The 11593-nt window shown below is 39.1% G+C and overlaps 2 protein-coding genes across 3 annotated transcripts; both read left to right on the forward strand.

The window, feature by feature from the left end:
• Positions 1-541: 541 nt before the first annotated feature.
• Positions 542-4988, forward strand: f7l (coagulation factor VII, like). Of its 2 annotated transcripts, none has more exons than XM_046838406.1 (8): positions 542-674; positions 2359-2528; positions 2725-2749; positions 2837-2950; positions 3048-3194; positions 3806-3915; positions 4002-4122; positions 4253-4988. In XM_046838406.1, exons 1-8 carry the CDS (start codon positions 590-592, stop codon positions 4798-4800), a joined length of 1320 nt encoding a protein of 439 aa, XP_046694362.1. In that variant the 5' UTR covers positions 542-589; the 3' UTR covers positions 4801-4988. The 2 variants fall into 2 exon arrangements, with proteins under 2 accessions (XP_046694362.1, XP_046694363.1); XM_046838407.1 differs by having other exon boundaries at positions 3824-3915.
• Positions 4989-5079: 91 nt separating this feature from the next.
• On the forward strand, positions 5080-11581 carry f7 (coagulation factor VII). The gene is made up of 8 exons (XM_046838408.1): positions 5080-5191; positions 5328-5491; positions 5734-5758; positions 5836-5949; positions 6864-7004; positions 7097-7209; positions 10356-10476; positions 10552-11581. The coding sequence occupies exons 1-8, from the start codon at positions 5134-5136 to the stop codon at positions 11097-11099; spliced, it is 1284 nt and encodes a 427-aa protein (XP_046694364.1). The 5' UTR covers positions 5080-5133; the 3' UTR covers positions 11100-11581.
• Positions 11582-11593: the final 12 nt, after the last annotated feature.

Here is an 11593-nt window from a genome sequence, read left to right on the forward strand (position 1 = left end):
AAGAAATCCTGAAACTGTGCAGCGTCATACTGACAACATGCCTAAACATTTTGTTGATTTTGTTTGTGAACAATTACAAAGGGATTTTTCATTCTGATGGGAATGAGTTGTTCATTGACAGAAATACTCACTTTTGAGAGATGAACTGATTATTTTGAGAAAAATTCAGGCTTTTTGCAAGAAATCCAATGTATTGTGTTGTTTGTACACATTGTTTTGAGAAATGCACTTACTGGGTTGCGAATATTAAGGATGATTCGAGAAATGCTCCAAAGCAGCTGAGAAAAAACTGTATCAACAAGTCAAGTCAAGTCAAGTCAAGTCAAGTCAAGTCAAGTTTATTTCTATAGCGCTTTTCACAACAGACACTGTCTCAAAGCAGCTTTACAAAAAGCTATCAACCAGTATTGACATTGTCCTTAGATCACACCTGAAATGTAAGTAGTCCAGCTCTCAATAGCACCGCCTGCTGCTGGGTCAAAAAAGGTCTTTATTTCAAAAGAAAGTCAAATTCTTTGTTTGTTTGTTTTTCTGACCAGTTTGCACAGAGTTTGCAGTTTGACCTTTGATCAAAACTGTTAGACCTGAAATGGAGTCGTTTTCACGCAGAATTCATCTTTTTCTATTCATCTCTACACAGCTGTGTATCCAAGCCTGCTTTGGTGTTCCAGCAGGTAAGGTGTCACCCAACAGGGTGTTGTTTTTCCAGACAAAGATTGGCAGAGTACACAAGTGAAGGTCATACTGTATATGGTCTCTGCTCACTTTTAAATAATATCAATGTTATCGCTTGCCGATGTTTCCTTCATTTGTGGGTCCTTCCCAAAGTTTTGAAATAACAAGGCGGTTTATTTGTGTTTTTCTTCTATACATTTGCTCTAACGTTTTCGCCTGATGAAGTCCTTGGCTGTGTTGGCAGTGTGTTTTGGGTTATTGCCTTAATGCGTGATGAAGTTTCTCACAAAAAGATTGGATGCTTTTCAGTAAACTGGCAGACACAATGATTAAATAGACTTCTGAATTCATTCATCATGAGTTACATCATCAATAAAATAAGTCAAAAAGATTACTCAGCCTGTGGCGGATTATAACAGTTAAACCCTTTTATGAACCATTTATAATTTTGCATTTTCTTTCATGTACTTTTTATGCAAAAACACACAATTATAAATCTCCTCAAAAAATAACCTATAAAAAAAACTGCACAGAAAATCCGGGATTATTTTATGAGGTTAATATCGATGCTGCTGTTAGACATGATGTATGCGGGTGGTGCAGTTGGGGCTACAGTGAAAGGAGACGTGTTGAATTGTTTTCATTGGGTTTCTTGCTTTAGTAATACCATTCATTCTTGCGGAATAAGATTCCTGTCTGTGATGCAGCGCTCTGTTACGCTGCGTTTTATTATAATATTATTAACATTAATATATTGATGGTTTCTATTGCCGTGGTGTCATAATGATGGTATTAAGAGGTGGATTGATTCAGGTAGGACACCACTGAAGGTTGAGGTGTGAAATGCACAGCCTGCTACTGGATAGATGGATGGATGGATGGATGGATGGATGGATGGATGGATGGATGGATGGATAGATAGATAGATAGATAGATAGATAGATAGATAGATAGATAGATAGATAGATAGATAGATAGATGGATGGATGGATGGATGGATGGATGGATGGATGGATGGATGGATGGATGGATGGATGGATGGATAGATAGATAGATAGATAGATAGATAGATAGATAGATAGATAGATAGATAGATAGATAGATAGATAGAAATAATTTAGATATAAATAATTAGGAAAATAGCGCTGAAATTCTGATGTATTCTACATATATTCCTCTTTTCATCTAATAACCAAATGTCTTTAGTGTATAAAAGAAAAACAATTGGTCTTGCAGTTTCATTTCTTCCAGAGTAGATCGTATCTAGACTTTATGTCTAGTAATGTTAGAAATGTTTATTTATCTCCAAAGATGTTCACATAGCAGAGCTGCAAATTACAAACACCTGATCAATGTAGAAATATTAAAGTAAAATAATTGTCTTTTTTGTCTTTTGATGTTTGAAATACATTTTAAAACTATGTTTCTCATATTCATGGGAACCATCATCTGCAATTCCTGCACTGAAAACACAAAAAGTCAATCAAAGTGCCTAAAATCCATCTGGTTTCATTTTGATAGTGTAGGTATAATCAGACCAAACCTGCAAGGTCTGGAGCAAACTTTTATAGAAAATGGTCTTTGCTAATTTTCGGCACAAACCCACTGTTTAAATGATCAACATCAAGATGAAATGATTTTCCCAAACTCTTCTTCCTCTTTCTGCCCTCCATGGCCTGTCAGCACCAGTGTTTCTTAACAGGTCGGAAGCTAACCAGATGCTACAGCTTCGCTATCGGCGCGCCAACTCGTTCCTGGAGGAGCTGAAACGAGGAAACGTGGAGAGGGAGTGTACAGAGGAGAAATGCTCATATGAAGAGGCCAGGGAGATCTTTTCCATGCCTGAACAATTGGTGGGCTCAGCTTATATAAGTAACCCTGACTTGTCCAGCTCACAGCTTGACAAGCTCAGGGTGTGTTTTGACAGCTGTTAGCTTGGTCTGGAATTTAACAAGCTGTGTCATGTGCATTATAGTCACATAAAAAAAATGGGGGGGAATAAATAAATTGGCTGTATATATTTTTTAATATATATTTTTCTGTTTTCAGGATGAGTTCTGGAAGAAGTACACAGGTATCACATGACCTGCTGAATACAAATTAAATCTAACTATGTTTTTGTTTGGATTGAATTGGACTGTTACTGTGGTTATTCCTTTAGAAGTGGACCAGTGCCAAACTGGACCGTGTGCTAACGGGGCTACTTGTGTCAGTCAGGGAAGCACTTATATCTGTATATGTGCACCAAAATACCAGGGACGGAATTGTGACAAAGGTAAAAAAATTTTTAAAAAAGGCAATTAGCACATCTGAAGTGAAAGCCTGCTACTTTAGCGAATCTCGGTTTAACAGTGTCATTGGTGACCCGCCAGAAACACTTCCACAGACTTTTTATGGCTGTCTCTATAAAAACGGGGGATGTGAGCACTTCTGCACAGAGGAGCCAGATTCAGTACGTCAGTGTCACTGTGCCACTGGATACAGCCTGGCGGCTAACAACAAAAGCTGTGTATCACAAGGTGGGTTTGGGCATTATCTGAATGAGGAAATGATATACACCGATCAGACATAACATTATGACCACCTGCCTAATATTGTGTTGGTCCACCTTTTGCTGACAAAACAGTCCTGAACCCATCAAACATTAACAGCATTAACTACTTCAGCAGTTTGAGCTACAGGAGCTCGTCTGTTGTATCGGACCACATTGGCCAGCATTCAGCATCAATGAGCCTCGGACGCTCGTGACCCTGTCGCCGGTTCACCATTGTTCCTTCCTTGGAGCACTTTTGATAGATATTGATTACTGCAGACTGGAAAACCACAAGAGCTTCAGTTTTGGAGTCGATCTAAACCAGTCGTCAAGACGTCCCAATTTGCTCAATCCTTACGCTCGCCCATTTTTCCTGCTTCTAACATGTCGACTTTGAGGACAAAATGTATACTTGCTGCCTAATAAATATATTCACCCACTAACAGGTGCGATGATGAAGAGATGATCAGTGTTATTTACTAGAATGGTTATAATGTTTTAATGTTTTAATGTTATGTCTGGTTGGTGTATAAGTTGGCTGTACTTTTTAAAAATATATTCTCAACGTAAAATCTCCTGGATTTTTTTTATAACCAGATTTATTTCGTTCCTCAGTGCCTTTTCCTTGTGGTAAACCAGTGACAACGTCTCCAGGCCCGAGGATTGTTAAAGGACAAGTGTGCCCTAAAGGACAGTGTCCTTGGCAGGTAAAAAAAGAAGAGAAAAATCAGCTTGATTCTCAATAAGGTGTCTGAAGTACATACTACATGCTTTTTTATTGATTTTCAATCAGGCACTACTAAAACTTAGGGGAGTGGTAAAATGTGGAGGAGTTATTTTAAATTATGCGTGGATTCTCACAGCGGCTCATTGTGTCTGGCAAGCAAACCTATTAGAACTACAAGTGACCGTCGGTAAGCATTTTCAAGAAAATAATTAAAATATGTAGATTTTGTCTCCTTTTCTTTGACCTAGCTCAATCTATCATAGCCTTTGCATTTCCTTTGCTTCTGGATTTCTATTCCTTGCATTCCTATACTACAGGTGAACACATCCTGACAGTCTCTGAGGGCACTGAACAACATAGAAGGGTGTCCAAGATAATAATTCATCCCCTCTACAACAGCACATCTTATGACGTCGATATAGCGCTTCTCCATTTGCGTAGAAACATATCACTTGGCCCCTTCGTGATACCCATTTGCCTTCCTCCAGCACAAGGCACGTTTGTTCGCACGCTAGGAGCAGTGCGCACCTCCGTCGTGAGTGGATGGGGACGGCTTTCTCAGCATGGAGCGCAGTCCAACCTGCTTCAGAGGCTTGAAGTGCCACGGGTGTCGCTCGAGAAGTGCAAAGCCCACTCAGGTCTGAGCCTGACCAATAACATGCTCTGTGCTGGCTTTAAAGAGGGAGGACGAGACGCCTGTCGAGGGGACAGCGGTGGACCGCTGGTCACCTGCTACAACAACACGTGGTTTTTGACCGGGATAGTAAGCTGGGGAAAAGGCTGTGCTCGTGCAGACATGTATGGTATCTATACCCGGGTATCAGTATTCGTAGAGTGGATTACGAGCACAATGGCTGCAAAATAATTTGAAGAATATCAAAAAGCTTAAATCCTACATTGTAAAACATAATATCAGATGATTTGGTGTTGTATAGATAAATACTGATGCTGAAACATTATATTTCACTATGTAAATGACCAACAATTAATTATTGTGTCAAACAGTTTGAACAATCACTAATAAAAATGGATGTTCCTGTTAGATACAAGAGACTTTTGTGTTTAAATCGTCAATCAATTCTGCTCCGACACACTATTGGAGGCTGGCTTTTAGACTTTCTAGTGGACAGTTTCCAGACTTTGGACTTTTCAACTAAAGGGAACGGAAAGTGTTACAGAACGACAGACATTATCCAACATGCGACTCTTATTTGTGCTTTCTTTAGTAATGAGCTTCTGTTGCTGCCATCCTTCAGGTAAAATGTTTAACACCTTTATCTGGTGTGTATATAAATCTAAGTGAGACTTTTGTTGTATTCAGTAATGTCTGTAGCTCAGAGTGCATGTGGATATTAAATGTACGTACTTGTACATCGATCCTATGTTTGGTAGTGTTTATAAGGAGCAAGGTGGCTAATGAAGTCCTCACCCGAACAAAGCGGGCAAACTCTGGTTGGTTTGAGGAGCTGAAGATGGGCGACCTGGAAAGAGAGTGCATAGAGGAGAAATGCTCTTATGAGGAGGCCAGAGAGGTGTTTGAACAAACAGAAGTAACGGTCGGTATTGTAAACACACATGAAACGACTTTTGGAGCAATGTTTCTAATGACTTCTTTTGAAAGCCAGTGAAATTTGTCATTCTTAGCTATTTAAGTTTTATAATAAAAAGCCTCATTCTGGTGTCTCCATTGTCTTTTCAACCAAATGTTACTGTGACATTGAACATCTGAACATTCGTGTTAAATCCACATCCACCCGGACTGAATTATTTGTTCAATAAATGCTTTTTGTCACCACAGAATGAATTCTGGAACAACTACATTGGTAAGGTGTTAAATACATTACCTTTCAATAGTGCATTTCGTAATTCGATTTTGAGTTGAAAGATTTTTTTTTCTCAGTTGAAAACCTCTGTATGCCAAACCCATGTGAGAATGATGGTACCTGCACACAGATGAAACAATCCTACACATGCCTGTGTCCAGCAGGTTTTCACGGGCGTAACTGTGAGCATGGTACGATTATTTTAATTTTCAGCGGTGGACAGTAACAAAGTAAATGTAATTCGTTACTGTACTTAAATAGTTTGTTGTTATCTGTACTTTACTGAAGTTTTTCCATTTGGAGAGACTTTTACTTAAACTTCACTACATTTCAAAGTCAAATATCTTACGTTTTACTCGACTACATTTTGCAAAATCAGACGTTTCTTTTTATTTATAAGTGGATAAAAACTTACTGTAACTGGTCAAACGCAACAATCCACCAATAAGGGTCGAGCGAGCGCTCTGTTTTGAACTTGTTTTGATTGGCGCTTGGTGTTTCTACTGATCACCAACATACAGTTCAGCATCAGTTTAACAGCAAGCAGAACATTTAAGGGGAATAAATGAAGGAAATTAAGGAAACTCCTGACTCGAAATTGCTACAAAACTCGTGGCCTTATTTAGTGATTTTTTTTCGAGAGTCTTGTGACGAACATGATAATAGGAACATTATAGCCATAATAAATCATTTTTAAGTAATTAATTGTATATTTTTTCTCAAGGGAAAGTTTAAAGGGACACTTTTACTTTTTACATGAGTAAAATTTTACTTACTGTATCTTTGCTTTAACTCAACTACATGGTTTGTGTACTTCATCCAACACTGTTAACTTTACCATTTACCAAACCATTTTTCCATATTAAATAAATTATATATTTACCATATCTATTTACCAGACTATATTTCTATTTACCAGATATTTATTAGTTTTTAATATTTTCTAAACTATTAATGCTATATTCATCCGCAGTACGAATTTATGTGTAGATTTTATTGTTCAAAAAAGGCGTTTTTATTTCACTGAATGTGTTTGAGATGAAACCCGCGATATTTGAGCTTTTCCTCAATATCCATCACGCTTTTGATTTTTTTTTTCCTACAGTGTTTAAACTTATTCCTGATTCTTGCCTCGATAAGAATGGGGGATGTGAACATTTTTGTGAGGAAAAAACACGGAGACGCAACTGTTCTTGTGCAGAAGGGTACTTCCTTGGGACGGACGGACAAAGCTGTTTGACGAACGGTAAGAACACTACAAATGACAATTAACAGGAACACGTATTTATCTTGATTGCATTTCTTTTTACGGGATTTCATTTAATTGCTTGTCTTCAGAGACATTTCCATGTGGCAAAGTGCAACTTTTTAAATCCAACACCTCTGAGCAAGACTCAAGGGCCCGAATAGTAGGAGGGGCAGAATGCCCTAGAGGACTGTGTCCATGGCAGGTAAGTTACAGTTTGCAACAGTAGAACATATGCATGTACTGTAAAAATTAATTCAAGCTAATTTTATTTGTTAAGCACTTTGAACAATAAACATTGTCCGAAAGAAGCTTTACAGAAATAAACTGATTACAAATATGTAGTTTAAATTAGTTTCTTAGTTAATGGATGAACCAGTGGTGAATGTGGCAAAAATAAATGTGAAGAAAAAAACCTTGAGAAGAACCAAATTAAAAGAGGAACCCCATTCTCAGTGTGTAGATGCCTCAAGATACAAGCACAGCATCCAAACCCATAGCAAGCCATGTCCTGGGATTTCCAATTATGTAACTCTATCTTTGTAACTAGGAGGAATTAATAAGTGCTAGACAGGAAATGCTGCATAATTAACAAGTTGAAATGAAATCAATTTATTGTAAGTGAAAAAAGTGATATCAGATTTACTTATGAAGTAAGGCATCTTAGGGTATTAAAAAACAATAAGAAACTGTTGCAGAGAGTCATTAATAGACATCTCCTGAAGATTGTTGTGTAGGTATTGATAGTAGGAGCCATTGATCAGAAGGTCTATTCCATTGTGTTTAATCAATGAATACTTTGTATTAATTTCACCTCCACTCCTCTGTTTAATTTGTTTTGCTTTGCTACCTGTTTGGTGGATCTGTCAGGTTATGGTGTCATCAGTGTTATGTAAACTGCTGACATATGGCATTGACGTTATGCTCTGATGAAACATTCCTATATTGTTGACAAAATGGCCTCTTCCAGGACATGAGGGGGGTCACTTAATGGTTTGATCGGAAATTATATAAATCATACTATATAACCTTTGCTGTCATCAGATCTCAACCTATTTGAAATATATATATATATATATATATATATATATATATATATATATATATATATATATATATATATATATATACAGGGAGTGCAGAATTATTAGGCAAATGAGTATTTTGACCACATCATCCTCGTTATGCATGTTGTCTTACTCCAAGCTGTATAGGCTGGAAAGCCTACTACCAATTAAGCATATTAGGTGATGTGCATCTCTGTAATGAGAAGGGTGTGGTCTAATGACATCAACACCCTATATCAGGTGTGCATAATTATTAGGCAACTTCCTTTCCTTTGGCAAAATGGGTCAAAAGAAGGACTTGACAGGCTCAGAAAAGTCAAAAATAGTGAGATATATTGCAGAGGGATGCAGCAGTCTTAAAATAGCCAAGCTTCTGAAGCGTGATCATCGAACAATCAAGCGTTTCATTCAAAATAGTCAACAGGGTCGCAAGAAGCGTGGAAAACCAAGGCGCAAAATAACTGCCCGTGAACTGAGAAAAGTCAAGCTGCAGCTGCCAAGATGCCACTTGCCACCAGTTTGGCCATATTTCAGAGCTGCAACATCACTGAGTGCCCAAAAGCACAAGGTGTGCAATACTCAGAGACATGGCCAAGGTAAGAAAGGCAGAAAGTCGACCACCACTGAACAAGACACACAAGCTGAAACGTCAAGACTGGGCCAAGAAATATCTCAAGACTGATTTTTCTAAGGTTTTATGGACTGATGAAATGAGAGTGAGTCTTGATGGGCCAGATGGATGGGCCCGTGGCTGGATTGGTAAAGGGCAGAGAGCTCCAGTCCGACTCAGACGCCAGCAAGGTGGAGGTGGAGTACTGGTTTGGGCTGGTATCATCAAAGATGAGCTTGTGGGGCCTTTTCGGGTTGAGGATGGAGTCAAGCTGAACTCCCAGTCCTACTGCCAGTTTCTGGAAGACACCTTCTTCAAGCAGTGGTACAGGAAGAAGTCTGCATCCTTCAAGAAAAACATGATTTTCATGCAGGACAATGCTCCATCACACACGCCCAAGTACTCCACAGCGTGGCTGGCAAGAAAGGGTATAAAAGAAGAAAATCTAATGATATGGCCTCCTTGTTCACCTGATCTGAACCCCATTGAGAACCTGTGGTCCATCATCAAATGTGCGATTTACAAGGAGGGAAAACAGTACACCTCTGAACAGTGTCTGGGAGGCTGTGGTTGCTGCTGCACGCAATGTTGATGGTGAACAGATCAAAACACTGACAGAATCCATGGATGGCAGGCTTTTGAGTGTCCTTGCAAAGAAAGGTGGCTATATTGGTCACTGATTTGTTTTTGTTTGGTTTTGAATGTCAGAAATGTATATTTGTGAATGTTGAGATGTTATATTGGTTTCACTGGTAAAAATAAATAATTGAAATGGGTATGAATTTGTTTTTGTTGTTGCCTAATAATTATGCACAGTAATAGTCACCTGCACACACAGATATCCCCCTAAAATAGCTAAAACTAAAAACTACTTCCAAAAATATTCAGCTTTGATATTAATGAGTTTTTTGTGTTCATTGAGAACATGGTTGTTGTTCAAATTAAATCCTCAAATAAAATTAATCCTCAAAAATACAACTTGCCTAATAATTCTGCACTCCCTGTATATAGTTTTTTCTTTTAATGTCATATGTATAACCCTCAGAACCCTCTTCAAAATAGAACATCTTGTTTTTTTTCAGTCCTCACTCTCCTCTTCTTCTACTCATCTTCTTCACCTCCTTATCACCTTTGTTCTCTTCACCAACATGCTCATTGAAGTCTGCCCCACCAATCTTTTATTCGTATGTTCACTTTCCACCACTTCATCTAACTCAATCCAGAATTTTTCCTTCTTCTCCATCTCACAACCCACTTGAGGAGCATAAGCACTGATGACATTTATCATCACCCCTTTTAACTTCCAGCTTCACATTTATCACCTTATCAGAAACTCCCTTCAACTCCACTGCAGTCTTACTGTATGTCTCTACAAGCCAATGTTCCTGGCCGTACTGCCCTTTCACTTGGTCTCCTGAACACACAAAATGTCTACCTTTCTCCGCTCCATTATATCTGCTATCTCTCTCTCTTTACCAGTCATAGTACAAACATTTTAAGTGCTCACCCTAAACTCCACTCTCCTACACTTCTCCTTTCCCTGCTGTCTCTGTAGACGTCTTCCTCCTCTCTCTCTCCTCCTTTGGCGAACAGTAGCCCAATTTTCAACAGTACCCTGTTGGCTAAAAATACATGTGTCAGTCACAATGATTTTAAAACAAATATCTTTGTCAGGTCTTGTTAAAGTATGGCCAAAAGAACTTCTGTGGTGGTGTGATCTATAAGCCTACATGGATCATCACGGCCTCTCATTGTTTAGAAAAGCTTGCAGTCAAGTTTCTCAAGATAGTTGCAGGTGAGTATTGTGCATGACGACGTGTTTATGTTGCGTGTGCAATCAAGACACCGATTGACATTTTATTCAATCCAGGTGAGTACGACATTGAAGTGGAAGAAGGCTCGGAGCAAACCATAGAAGTGGACGAGATCGTTATGCACCCGAATTACTCCTCTGCAACAACCGATAATGACATTGCCCTCCTCCGTCTCCGCCGGCCCATTGTTTATAGTATGTACGCAATACCCGTGTGCCTCCCTCGCAAAACGATGGCAGAACGTGAGCTGTGGAGGGTTCGCTTTCACACTGTGAGTGGATGGGGACAACGCGCCGAGGGTGGTCCAACGGCACGATATCTCCGTAGGCTCAAAGTGCCCCGTATCCACACTCAGGACTGTCTCAGGGAAAGCCAAGTCTCGTTAACCTTAAACATGTTCTGCGCTGGCTACTTCGAGGGCAAGGAGGACTCGTGTAAAGGGGACAGTGGCGGACCTCTCGTCACCATTTACGGGAACACCACATTTCTCCTGGGCATTGTGAGCTGGGGAAAAGGATGCGCTCGCCCGGGTCACTACGGCATATACACCCGCGTGTCCAATTACCTCGACTGGATCCACAAGCGTACATCAGTTCTCAAATGAACCTGTAGAAAAGTGGGAGTGGAGTCAGTGGGAAAGAAACGTCAAGCTGTGTAGTTTTGTCAAAGTTTATTCAGCAATTTTTCTGTTATAATAAAAGCTTATTAGAGTAACTAAGGATTGGCAGCATAGACTATAAGCAAGGCGCACCCAGAAATCATGAATTCTTACACTATCTAGTGCTGCTCAGTGCCTGCTACATTTTACACCACATGGCCTTGATTTATTTTAAGTTTACAATAAGCTCGACAGAGTGAAGTTAAACATGAGCAGATGTGCAAAGTAGGTCATTCGCAGCAAAACAGTGAATTACACAATAATCTTTATCTTCACACTAAGAACTCATAGCACTTTAATACTACTTAATTATCAGGTTTTTTTTAACATAATATACTGTACAATTCAATATTGTTTATTGAACTGTTTCGCTTCCATCTCCGCTCTGTCTGTCAACATTGCAAATAAAAGAGATTAATCTATCTAAAGAGGTTTTTTTT

This window comes from Silurus meridionalis, chromosome 24 (assembly GCF_014805685.1).
Source record: "Silurus meridionalis isolate SWU-2019-XX chromosome 24, ASM1480568v1, whole genome shotgun sequence".
In the NCBI taxonomy this organism is placed as follows: Eukaryota; Metazoa; Chordata; class Actinopteri; order Siluriformes; family Siluridae; genus Silurus; species Silurus meridionalis.

Coding starts and splice junctions, on each gene's coding strand:
- f7l (XM_046838406.1), top strand. CDS start 590: ATGGAGTCGTTTTCACGCAGAATTCATCTTTTTCTATTCATCTCTACA. Junction 2,750..2,836: donor GTTCTGGAAGAAGTACACAG/GTATCACATGAC, acceptor TTATTCCTTTAG/AAGTGGACCAGTGCCAAACT. Junction 2,951..3,047: donor GGGACGGAATTGTGACAAAG/GTAAAAAAATTT, acceptor GTGACCCGCCAG/AAACACTTCCACAGACTTTT.
- f7 (XM_046838408.1), top strand. CDS start 5,134: ATGCGACTCTTATTTGTGCTTTCTTTAGTAATGAGCTTCTGTTGCTGC. Junction 5,192..5,327: donor CTGTTGCTGCCATCCTTCAG/GTAAAATGTTTA, acceptor TATGTTTGGTAG/TGTTTATAAGGAGCAAGGTG. Junction 7,005..7,096: donor ACAAAGCTGTTTGACGAACG/GTAAGAACACTA, acceptor GCTTGTCTTCAG/AGACATTTCCATGTGGCAAA.